The sequence below is a fragment of the Chrysochloris asiatica genome, unplaced genomic scaffold, assembly GCF_000296735.1.
Source record: "Chrysochloris asiatica unplaced genomic scaffold, ChrAsi1.0 scaffold00015, whole genome shotgun sequence".
In the NCBI taxonomy this organism is placed as follows: Eukaryota; Metazoa; Chordata; class Mammalia; order Afrosoricida; family Chrysochloridae; genus Chrysochloris; species Chrysochloris asiatica.
This window is the reverse complement of record NW_006408533.1, coordinates 17,601,994-17,615,082: the sequence shown is the minus strand read 5'-3', so window position 1 is coordinate 17,615,082 and position 13,089 is coordinate 17,601,994. Positions and strand designations below refer to the sequence as shown.

The 13,089-nt window shown below is 38.4% G+C and overlaps 1 protein-coding gene across 1 annotated transcript in view; it reads right to left on the bottom strand.

Annotated features, from left to right (window-relative positions):
- Nucleotides 1-12,586: 12,586 nt before the first annotated feature.
- The window catches only part of MOCOS (molybdenum cofactor sulfurase), a 75,721-nt gene continuing 75,218 nt past the window's right edge, over nucleotides 12,587-13,089 (bottom strand). The window contains exon 15 of the mRNA XM_006835137.1: nucleotides 12,587-12,739. Within this exon, the coding sequence (XP_006835200.1) occupies nucleotides 12,587-12,739 (153 nt within the window). The remainder of the gene's footprint in view (nucleotides 12,740-13,089) is intronic.

Sequence of the window (13,089 nt, the reverse complement as noted above, 5' to 3'; positions counted from 1 at the left end):
GAAAGCCTGGACAGGGTCACTAGGAGTCAGAACCAACTTGATGGCACACAAGAAATTTGAAAAAGCCTCCAATATCAATAATGAAACGTTTCTCAGATGTGCCCACTGAAGAAGCTAGGCAGAGAGTCAGGGAACCCTAATGTTTTCTCTATTTCTGTTTAGGATTTGTGGACCTAATTTAAACAGTTGAGTGGGGGAAAAAAAAAACAAAAACAACCCTGTAGTTATTAAATGCTACCACCAGGTGGTAGAGTGACTTCCAAGCCCAAGCCCAAGCCCTCTGCCATGGAGTGGATCCCTTACTCAGGCATCGTTATTGTCAGGCCTGAGACTAAATTTTAAATGTCTAGCTCTTAAACAACTTTATAAGGAAAGTACCATCATTTTCCTAATTGTTCATGAGGTGTATAAATGTTCAAGAGCTTGCTCATAGAGGATGTTTGCTACGGTTTTAATTTGGGGATTTACAAGGTAAGATGCGTAGCATGAAAGAAGGGAACTGGAAACTGGAAACAGACAGGGTGAAAGTGTCTGCCAGGTGGATCCTAGTTTTCCTTCTGCTTCAGCGGTACCAGGGTAACTCTCTCCCTGGCGAAAAGAGCCTCAACTATTCTTAGAAATATTGATATTTAGAATACTGCTTGCCTCAGTATTCTGAGTATTTCTGCTGCAGCCAGAGTCCCCAGATAGCCCTTTATCAGGACAGAACTAAGTGTCGTTGTTGTTGTTACATGCTGTTGAGTTGGTTCTGACATTAGTTATTAATTTCCAGCACTGGAGCCATTGGCTCCCTGTGATCTGTGCTCTCCCGTGCTCTCCCTAGCAGCTCGTGGATAAAAGAAAGCTGAGAAAGAGGCCACATTGTTGGTCCCAATGGTGTCTTCTGATCAGAGTTCTTGTTAAGTGCCATCATAATGACCCTGTATAGGGTTTCTGAGGAGTAGCTGGTGAGCTTGAACCACTGACCGTGCAGTTCAAACTGACCTTGCAGTCCAGTGCATTAACCCACAGCACCACAGCAGGACTTCTAATCAAAGTTGTTGTTGTTAAGTGCCGTCCAGTTGGTTCCGACCCCTACAGCCCTGCCATAGCGACCCTACATAAGGTTTTCCAAGGAGCGGCTGGTGAGCTTGAATCGCTGACCTTGCAGTTCAAACCAACTATACAGTCCAGCGCATTACAGCGCCACACCAGGACTCCTTCTGATTAGAGTAGGGTGGTGGTATGCCGTGGAGTCACTTCCGACTCATAGTGACCCTGTATAGGGTTTCTGAGGCTGCAAATCTTTACAGGAGCAGAAAGCCTCATCTTTCTCCCATGGAATGGCTGGTAGTTTCGAGCTGCTGACCTTGAGGTTAGCAGCTCAATTCGTAACCATTACGCTCCCAGAGCTCCTTAGAGTTGGGTAGGGATTTCTAAAGAGAAGATGCCACTACTGAAGCCACCTTCCATCACACTTCATCTTTCTCACCCCAGCTGGAGGTTTGGGGCATGTTCTAGATAGGTTTGGATTGTTTTTTTTTTTTTATTTGTATCAAAGGCAAAGCAGTCTTTCAACAAATGGTATTGGGCAATTGGATATCCACAATTCTATGATACCCTCCAACAAGCAAAAATAAATAGATTGAACTCCTGCTTCACACTATATATAAAAATTATCTCAAAATAAATCCATGACCTAAATAGAAGAGCCTAAACCCATAAAATTCTTAGACAAAAGCATTGGAGTAAATCTTCATGATGTTGGACTTGGTAATGAATTCTTGTATATGACCACAAAAGCACTAACAACAAAAGAAAAAAATTAATGAAACATTTAAAAAATTCAAGTAACTTAAACAATTGCACTGTTACGCATGTTTCATTGATGTTTACAAATCATTTCACGATTATGCATGCATCTGTAATGCTTTTTATACTGTTACGGTATTTTTATAATGCTTTAAAATATCTATGTATAAGTCACAGAGAATTTCTGAACTTAGACATTGTAGTTTGCTAGATGCCACTGAGCCAGTTCCGACCCATAGCGACCTCATGTACAACAGAACAAAACACTGCCCAGATGTCATCTGACAGTGTTTCACTGCTATTCATAAGATTTTCAGTGGCTAAACACTCGTCTCTCCTTCTTTTGACTAAGTCTGGGAGCTCAGCTGAAACCTGTCCACGATGGATGACCCTGCTGGCATTCAAAACGCCGGTGGCATAGCTTCCAGCATCACAGCAACTCTCAAGCCACCACAGTGTGACAAACTGACAGATGAGTGGTAGAACTTAGAAATAAAAGCTTGTATATTTCTATGATACCCTCCAATCATTAACTATAAGTCATTAGAAAGTTGTTCTAACCTTTGAAATGGATAACAGAAGTATGTGAAGTAGGTCGTAAATAACTTCCCTAAACTGGGCTGTACACCTGTACTCTGCAATAATGGAATGTAACATTAATCAAATGGCTATAAATTAGCAAAACGTAACTATGTCACTAAACAATTCCCATAATTTTTAAAATAACATTTTATTGTGGTTTTTGGTGAAAGTTTACACAGAAGTTATATTCCCATCCAGCAGTTTTTACACAAATTGTTCCATGACATTGGTTACATTCTTCACAATGTATGAACATCATGATTTCCCTTCTGGTTGCTATGTTTCCATCAATCTAGTTTCCCTTCCCCTTACATTCTCATCTTTGTTTCAAAATAACTGATTGGTCTTATAGAGGTGATTTTTTAAATGAACACAGTACTTGCAGGCGATAGTCACTGTTTTTTGAGCCAAGTTGTTAGTTAGCTACAAGCTGACTTCAGGGGTTAGTTTCAGTTCAAGATTTGAAGAGCAACTCAGGGTAGAAGTCTCACGGAGTCCTCCAGTCTCAACCGAACCAGTAGGTCTGTTTCGTTTTGTTTTCTTCTCCTTCATTTTTAATTAGTTAACTTGGCTTTGAAATATATGTGTCTTTATGTTCCTAGTAAACAGGAACATAAAGACACCATGCCCTAATTTACAATAATTCAAATCTCTATAAATTAGTAAAGCATAAATACGTCCTATAACTATGCCCCTGTTGTTGCTGTTGGATGCTGTGTTGTTAGGTAACATGGTAGGTGCAGAATGAAACACAACCGGATCTTGCACTGTCTCCATAATCCTTCTTGTGTTTCAGCCCATTGCTGCACCAGCGTTAATTCATTTCATTGAGACTCTTTTTCCTTTTTGCTGACCCTCTACTTTAGCAAGCATGATGTCCTTTTCCAGAGACCAGGCCCTACTGATAGCATGTTCAAAGTACACAAGATGCAATCTCCTCACTTCTAAAACCATCCTCACTTCTAAAACCATCCTCACTTCTAAAAAACATTCTGATTGTACTTCTTAAAATATACCAATTATAGTTCCATATGACAGCACAAATGGTATATAAATCTGTTGATTTCTGTTCATTTTGGAGAAGAAATCAAAGATCTCTTGGATTCTCTATCTGCTCACCACAACCAACCTCAGGCCCTAGCTACGGGGGACCTCTTCTGAGTTCAAGGGTGGTCAGGTGTCCTCCCCAAGACCACTTGTTAAATATTAAAAAGATCTTTCACTCTAAAGATTTGAAATCTGAGATTTAAAATAATATTATAATTCTTCATTTCGATTCTCTAATATCTAATGGTTGTCTTGAGGTCTTACTTTCTGGCTTTGCCATGACTAACTTGAAATAAACTAGAAGCGTTAATGCATGGCAAACCTGAGCATTTCTTTTGAAGATAAAATCCTCCAGGACCTTTCTCTGAGTGGGATGAGGACATGGACTGATGAGGAGGCCTGGATTAAAGCCCCAGCCCACCATTTACCAGCTCTGGGACCTGGGGCAAGTGGCTTACACGCTTTATCAGTAGTTTCCCCAAGTCTCAAGTAGTGTTGATAATACTAGCTCATACAGTTATTAAAGAGGAATAAAGACTTAATACATGTAATGTGCTTAGAACTTTGCCCATAATTATAATTATGGGCAGTTTATCACAATGATAAAGGGGCAGATGTGGATTCAAATCTTACCCCTGATCCAGTCATTTAACCTGTTAAGGTTATATAAGGTTTATAATATCCATAGTTTACAGCTTTCCATCTGTAAACTGTGGATATTATACCAACCACCCAGGATTATTGTGAGAACTAAGCAAAATAGGTTGTGCGAAGCATTTAGCACAGTACCTGTTTGATAATATTCATTCAACAAATGCTTTACTTTTAAAACTAAGCATATATTAATGTACAAAATAGTATAATCTTAATAGCCTTGCAATCTTCAGTTACTACAGTCAAAATTTCAATATGTACATACTGCTCTGCCACCAAATCACTAAGTAAGCCGATTTCTTCCACTTTTTATAACCATGGAAAAACACCTTGCTTCAGCAGTTAAGATTTAACTGTCTCTGGGTAAATGAATGACTCAGCATGATTAAACAACTCAATTTTTAAAAAGGCTAATTTGAACCTAACAGCAAAACATGTTAAAAGGATCCAAAAATTACAAGTTCAGAGTAAACATTTTAATTCCACAGGGATATCTTTGTCTAAGCCATGTTTCAGCAGGTTGTATAAATTTTTCTTCTCAAATTAGAAAACAAACTGCACATAAGGTCATCTTTAACTGCTAGAGTCTGAGTTCTAAATTGAAAAGCAAGAAAAAAATTACAAAGTTGTAGAAAAGGCGATTCCCCCCACCCCCATGGGAAAAATAATTAATGGCTGGATTATTTTAGTGGTTTCTATATACATGTTGGCTCCCTATTAGACATTCAGTCATCTAATTGAAGGAAGGGACCAAGTATAATACAACTTTATTCCCCCCAGGACAAAGCATTGTGTCTGGCACAGAATCAGTGCTCAATTAAACATTGTTGAGCAAAACCAATAAAGAGGGACAGGAAAGGATGCCACTTTGGTGACTCTTTCAATGAGTTCCAGTAATTTTCTTGCTGAGTTAATAATAGCTATTGAATTTGTCCTGGTGTGGGGCTGTAAGTTGATGTGCTGGACTGCAAAGTTGGTTTGAACCCCAAGGTCAGCTGTTCACACTCATCAGCCACTCCTTGGAAACCCTGTGCAGGGTCACTATGGGTTGGAACTGACTTAAAGGCACTTAACAACATTGAATTTGTATATATGCTCTTAATTATGTTAAAGAATTTTCCCTCAAGTTCTCCTTTGTTGAGTGTTTTATCAGAAATGGATGTTGGATTTTGTCAAATGTCTTTTCTGCATCAATCAATACGATCATGTGGTTCTTTTCCTTTGTTTTATTTATGTGGTAAATTATGTTGATTGTTTTTCTGATACTGAACCATCCTTGCATCCCTGGTTATGAATCCCACTTGGTCATGTTGTATTGTTATTTTAACACATTATTGAATTCTATGGGCTAGGATTTTGTTGAAAATATTTGTAACTATGTTCATGAGGTATATTGGTCTATACTTTTTTAGTGATGTCTTTGCCTGGTTTTGGTATGAGGGTTATGCTCATTTCATAAAATGTATTCAGGAGTTTTCCATCCTTTTCTATGTTCTGAAAGAGTTTGAGTAGAATTGGTATTAGCTCTTTTCTGAATGATTGGTAAAATTCACCAGTAAAGAGATGTGGGCCTGGAATTTTTTGTGTTCGGAGTATTTTAATGACCTGATCAATTTCTTCTTTTGTTATAGGTATATTTTCTACTTCAGTCTGTGTTAGTTTCAATAGGTCATGTTTTTCTAAAAATGTATTCATTTCTTCTAGATTTTCATATTTCTTGGAGTACAATTCTTCATAGTATTCTGTTATTATCTTATTTCAGTTGGTTCTGTTGTGACATCAGCCATATTGTTTATGTTATATACATCTTGTTAGATTTTGCCTTTGGCTTTTCAATTTTATGATTCTTTCAAGAATAAACTTCTTGTGTTGATTCTATGTTTTTTTTGTTTTCTAATTCACTTATTTCTGCTCTAATCTCTATTATTTCTTCAGGTGGTTATGTTTACTTTGCTGATCTTTTTCTAATTGTTGGAGGTGTTATGTTAATGTGTTGATTTTGGTTCTTTCTTCTTTTTGGATGTGTGTGTTTATTGCTATAAGTTACTCTCTAGGCACTGCTTTTGCTGTATCCCAAAGGTTTTGGTATATTGTGTTTTCACCCTCATTTGATTTAGGAATTTTTTATTTCACTTTATATTTGTTCTATCACCTAGTAGCTTTTAAGCAGGGTGTTATTCAATTTCCATGATTTTTTCCTCTCTATCTCCCTATTACTGATGTCTAATTTTTTAGCATTGTGGTCTGAAAAGATACTTTGTAGTATTTTGATGTTTTAATTTATTGAGGCTTGTTTTGTGGCCTAACATATGGTCTGCTCTGGAGAAATGTTCCCTGTGCACTGTTAAAGAATGTCCTATATTGTTGGGTTGGGTGCTCTGTGTAAGTCTATGAGGTCAAGTTAGTTGATGTGTTTAGTTCTTCTGTGTCTTGATTTTCTTTCTAGTTGCTCTGTCCTTCATCAAAAGTAGTGTATTAAAATCTCCTAAGGCGCTCTGGTAGCGTAGTGGTTACGAATCGGGTTGTGAACCTTAAGGTCAGCGGTTCGAAACTACCAGCCGCTCCGCGGGAGAAAGATGAGGCATTCTACTCCCGTAAGGATTTACACCCTCGGAAACCCTGTACAGGGTCGCTATGGGTTGGAACCGATTCAACGGCACTTAACAACAACAACAACTATTATTTTAGAGTTTTCTACTTCTTTCTTCAATTCTACCAGAATCTGATTTATGTATTTTCAGGTTCCTTCTTTCAGAGCATAGTTATATATGGTTATGTCTTCTTGTTCAATTGGTTCTTAATCATGAGATAATGTCTTTATCTCTTATGCTGGTTTTTGCCTTAAAGTTTATGAAATTAATATTGTCACTCCTGCTCATTTTTAATTGACATTAGCTTGAATATTTTTTAATTCTTTGATTTTTATTTTTGTCTTTGTGTGTAACATGTGTATTTTGTAGACAGCATATTGAAGGATCCTGTTCTCATATATTCTGGTACTCTCTGTCTCTTGAGTGGTGAACTTAATCCTCTAATGTGTAGTGTAATTCTCGATAAATATGAAATGGCTGCAGTCATTTTGCTAGGTTTGTGTGTGTGGCGCTGCTGGTTTCGTTGTTCCACATAATTTCTGTGTTGAGTTCATTTTGTTAGTGTTTTTATTGTCAATTTCTTCATTGCTGTTGTTTTAATGTTTACTAAATCTTCATGGTTTCTTTTCTTGATTTGATGGAGGGTATATTAATTTTCTTTGAGGTAACCCTGTAATTTATTAAATTCTTCCACAGTTTGAAACAGTCTGTTTTATTTTGAAATCTACAAGACTTCCTTACCATCTGCACTTATGTCACTATACTTTCTGTTCTTTTTGCTTTATAATTTTCTTAATTGTAAATTGGTATCTCTGGTTCTCTATTTTCAGTCTTGTAGGTTTGTTTTACTTTGGATGCGTCTATATCTGGACTGAATTGTGGGTGGTGTTGCTGTGTACGTTAATCTCAAGTGGTCTGTTGCAATTGGTTCTCAGTCCAAAGAACTCCCTTTAGTATTTCTCGTAAAGATGGCCTGTTTATTACAAATTCCTTTATCTTTATCTGGAAATGTTTTTATTTCACTGTAGTATTTGAGGGACAGTTATACTGAGTGTATGATTCTTGGTTGGCTTTTTTTTTTTCAGCGTTTTATATTCATCTCCTCTTTGCCTTCTTTCCTGCATGGTTTTCTGCTGAGAAATCAGAGCTTATTTTTATTGGTTCTCCTTTGTGCGTAACTTTTCATCAAGTCTTTGATTTTGGAGATTTTTATCATAATATGTCTTGGTGATTTTATTTTGGGGTCATCCTGTTTGGGGTTCATTCAAGCTCCTTGAATGTTTATCTTCTTGTCTTTCATGTTAGGGAAAATTTCTCCCAACAGCTCATTGACTTTCTTTGTTTCTTCCTGTACTAATATTCTGATCACCCATAAGTTATGTTATCCCACATGAAACTTAGTCTTTCTTCAGATTTTTTTTGCTTCTTTTGTTTGTTTTGAAGGCATTTGTATTTATAGGTGTTCTCTGATTACATTTATCATGGTTATAAAATAATGCTGAGAATCTGAAATCTCTGGTATATACAGATGACCATGACAGCTTTATCCGTCAGCAGGGAAAATTTGACTTTTACATTATTAGTCATTCTCTTTCGAAGCATTTTACAGGTTCTTTTGTTTATGATAGTTTCCTATGGATGCACTGCATTTGGGAACTAGAGGCCATCTTTAAGTTGGGCACATTCCCACAAATTATCCATGAAAGAGTTGTTGTTGTTATATGCTGTGGAGTCGGTTCCAACTCATAGCGACCCTGTACAGGGTTTCTGAAGCTGTAAATCTTTACGGGAGCAGAAAGCCTCATCTTTCTCCTGCGGAACAGCTGGTAGTTTCGAACTGCTGGCCCTGAGGTTAGCAGCCCGATTTGTAACCACTATGCTACCAGAGCTCCTTTACAAAAAAGTAATTATACTCAATTTTTAAAACATCCTCACACATGCTGTTTCAATTTACTATGATATGAAATTTTGAATAAAAAACCTCCCAGGACAGACTAGGAAATAGGCATTTCTTGCCTATATTCAATTTAGCTATTCCTTTCCAAAATTAATGAGATAAAATAAATATGGATAAAAGACATATGGCATTAAAAAAAGACCCATTTATCTTAATAATAAACATATCAATACAAATCACTATAATTAAATATACTTGATAAGTGATATTACTCTAATTTGGGTAAACTGCTAAGTTTTAAAGGGCATTTTAATTCTAAAATCAGGATCTTCTAAGAGACTCCAAGGTACTCAATTATCGGTGTAATGCAGACGAAAATACTGTTACTGTCAGTCTAGAATATTTAAGTCCATCAAAATCTACTAAAAAAATCATAAGAGCAATTTTCTTTAATGAAATGTTGCAAGAAGGAAAAACAGCTCTCCATGATTGGCTATAATAAATTTGGCAATTTATCTTTTTGTAAAGCTTTTCCTGAAGTCCCAAAAGAATGGTTATTCTTCTAAATAAGTCTTCCTTTCATTGACCTGGTTGAAAACATCAACTCAACTGTCAATAAAGTCAAGACTTTTACCCAGTACCCTGTGGGCTCTGCCAAGTTCACTCACAGACTGCCTCATCAGGATTTGCCAGAAGTGTCAGCAAACAGGTCAGGGCAAACCATGTTCAATACTAGTTAGTTGTTGTTAAGTACCATTGAATAGGTTCTGACTCATAGCGACCCTATATAGGATTTCCTTGGAGTGGCTGGTGAGCCTGAACAACCAAACTTGGAGTTCAAACCAATGTTGCAGTCCAGCACATTAACCCACAGCGCCACACTCAATTCAGTGGGCCCATACTTGGTACCTCCAAGTTTAGGTATATTGAAGAACTTCTGTGAACTCTCATTTAATGTTTCAATAAGGTACTCAAAGGCACATCCTGCACTTGGGGCGTCCACCACAGGAGACCATATTATCCCTGTGGGGAGGGAGCAGCAGGGGAAGGACAAGTAGGCCAAGCCAGGTGGGGAAACGGGAGAGGAAAGCTGGTGGACTTGCAAGGAAGGAAATAAGGAAGCCTCTTCAGATATTTTTCATTCTTTATTTTGATTGTCCTTCTAGCTTACTAGTATTGAGAGATTTATCTTCAAGGTAATTTGGGCTTCCATTAATTTAAATCTATTTTGTTGCCCTTTCAATGTATTGTCCATTTCTGAAATCTTAGTATTAACTTTCTGGATTTCTATTTGCAGGTTTTGTAGTGTCTCTAATCCTTTATCTGTTTTGGTTGATTGTTCCCGTTTTCCTGAATTCTTCCTTGTTTTCCTCAACCTTTCTATTAGTCATTTGTTGTTGTTGTTGTTGAGTGCCGTCAGGTAGGTTCCGACCCATAGGGACCTTGTGGAGAGTTTCCAAGGAGCGGCTGGTAAGCTTGAACCACCTATCTCGCAGTTCAAATGACTTTGGAGGCACCTAAATATCATTGTCTTGAATTCTTCTTCAGGTCGTTTCAATGCCTTTTTTTAGTTACACTGAAATATGTTTTCTAGCTCTGCCTCTTGGTCACTTGTTTGAGCCACTCTCTGTTGTTTCCTCATGTTAACAGAAAGTCAAATTCTTAATAAACAACTTAAAGAAATAAAGCACAATGCCCCCACTTGACCTCATTTACCTTCACTTCACTGAACTCTAGAACCAGAGAGTAAGAAGTGCACTTTTTGTTTTTTGTTTAGTTTTTATTGTGATTTGAGTGAAAGTTTATAGAGTGTATTGGTTTTCTATTCAACTATTCATACACTTTTCCTTTGTGACTTTGATTGCAATCCCCACCATGTAACAACACTCTTCCCACTTCCTCTGTGTTAATCATTTCCATTCAACCTTCTTTCCTATCCCTTCCTGCCTTCTAAGTTTTGTCCCTGAGAAACCTTTTGATCTCATTGTGGTTGATGGTTCTAAGGAGTGTGTATTTCCCTGGTGTTATTTATCACCTTACCGGCCTGTTTATTGCTTGGCTAAAGGTTGAGCCACAGGGTTAAGTTCCGTTTGAGGCTTGTACACTATCTAAAGGTCATAGTCTTGGAGTACCACCAGTCTCTATTAGACCAGTAAGCCTAGTCTGTTTTATGATTTTGAGTTTTGTTCCCCATTTTTCTCCCATTCTATCCAGGGCCTCCTATTGTGATCCCTTTCAGAGTGGTCAGTTCATCTGTTCTTCTAGTCTCAGGGTTATGGAAGCTGGAGTTTATGTGGTCCTTTAGCCCTTTGGACTAATTGTTTCCATATAGCTTTGATTTTCCTGACTCTTCTTTGCTTCACATGGGTAGAGACCAATAGTTGCTCTCAGCTGACTGATCACAAGTTCTTAAAACCTCAGTTGCTACTCTCCAAAGTAGGATGTAGAACATAGTGTATGTTTGATTGGCAGTTAGTCTGCATGTCCCACAAGACTATGGTCTTGAGCCCCAGAACCAGCGACTCCTTCCCTCATGGTGTTTGGTAATGGCTAAGAAGTTTTCATAACTTTGCAGATGTGTACTGTAGGATCAGCACTAGACTGTGAACCACAAGGTCAGCTATTCAAACCCATCAGCTGTTCCTCAGAAACCCTATACAGGGTTGCTAAGAGTTGGAACCAAATCAATGGCACTTAGCAATAATTTCTAATACTTAATTCTGCTTACTGACAGAAAGCGTAAGCACAAGATTTCAGCTCAACAACCTTGAGAACAGAGGCCATGCCTTGTCTTTCAAATCCCACAGAGTCCTGGGAACAACACAAGTCCTAAGAAGAACATCATGGAACAGACTGGCTCCTAATCTCAAGGACTCACCAGGGAAGCCTGAATCTAATGCACTGAACAGCAAAGCAGCCAAGAGACATGGTGACCGTGGCTATTGGAAAATGATGTGCAGCAGTGGTAGGCAGGAGCTTTAGACAGAGACGTAACAGGACAAATGCAGCAATCCAAATGGAAGGTACTGATAGCCTGACCAAGCAGTGGGGTTCATATGTGGACACCATGCTTTAGGACAGAAGGACACAGGCAAAGTGAATGTAGGAGGTTGCTCCAGAAGACAGAGCAAGGACCCAAGACTTGAAGTCACAGGAAAGCAGACACAAGCTCAATACAAGGAACTTTCTAACAACAACTCAATGGAATGGATGAGACTTCATTAGAAAGTGAGCTGTCCATCACTGGCCACATTCAACTAAAAGTTGCAGAAGCACAGGTCAAGGTGGGATTCCTGCACCACTTATCTCTCAGTTGGGATTTGGAGGCTCTCATGGGGATGGAGCAACCCAATGGTGTTGTGGAGGGGAGGACACCCATTCACAAAAGCACCCCCATCACTGTGCATAACTCAGGCATCTGAGCAATCCTCACGTTGTCACCTCAAAGTAGCCAGTGATGGCATTTAAGAGGAATGTGCCTTTGCTCAAAACATAAATACCCAAGTTACACCTTCCTTCAAGGATTGTGGCCGCTGATAGTCTTCTGGGCCCTTGTGTGGACCGCATCTTCACCATGTACATGAGAAGAGAAGGGCATATTCTCATACCATCCAAAAAGCCTACAAAGGTTTTTTTTAGGACCAAAAAAAAAGCAATGTGGGCAAAATATAAACCAAGAGAGACTGTATATTCCCAGGAAGATTCTCTGAAAATTTCCCTTGAAACCAGTCATACTTCAAGTGCACATGGGGGCCTCACTGGGTGTGTGCATCCTTCATACAAGCCCAACACTCATGTGACTCTGCTTATGGAAAGTACAGATGCCCCACCTTGTTACTGGGCTCAGCCTGTGCAAACATGGAGCGTGAGGAGTTAGAGGATGAAAGAAGCAGGTGAGAGCCATTCTCTTCCTCTAAGAGGAAAACAACTGCCTGTATTCACTTTCACTGAACCAAATTGCAGATCCTAATAATATAAAAGGTAGCTGCAAAAGAGAAATGTCAATACATGCACAGAACATTTTTTAAGAGATCACGTCCTGCTGTTTCTCAGAAGTAGGTAAATGATGGCATTCTGCATGCTCTTTCAATACAGGGAGCACCTGAGATCCTACAGACAGGAAACATGGAGAAGATAAATCCAAAGATGTGTGCATCAGGTACACCCCGAAGTTCACCTGTCAAAAGAACAGCAGAAACAAAAAAAACTAGATTATTATAGGAGTTAAAATAGTTCTGTAAGCAATAATGTTGAATAAAAGTTTAATTGAACATTTAAATCTTACAATTTTAAATTAAAACTATTCTTACTTTCAGGTATCCTTTCTTCTTTTTTTCTGGACACATTCTTTTTACATCCTCCTACCTTCCCTAGCTGCCCACAGAACAGCCTGCTTCTGGGTCCTGCTCTCTGACCACTGCTAGGCCAATTGCCACTCTTTTTCCTAATGTAAAAGTCATTTTATGAAGATAATGGAAAAACTTGGCTGTATTCCTATGACTTGTTGTTGTTGTTATGTGCCATGGA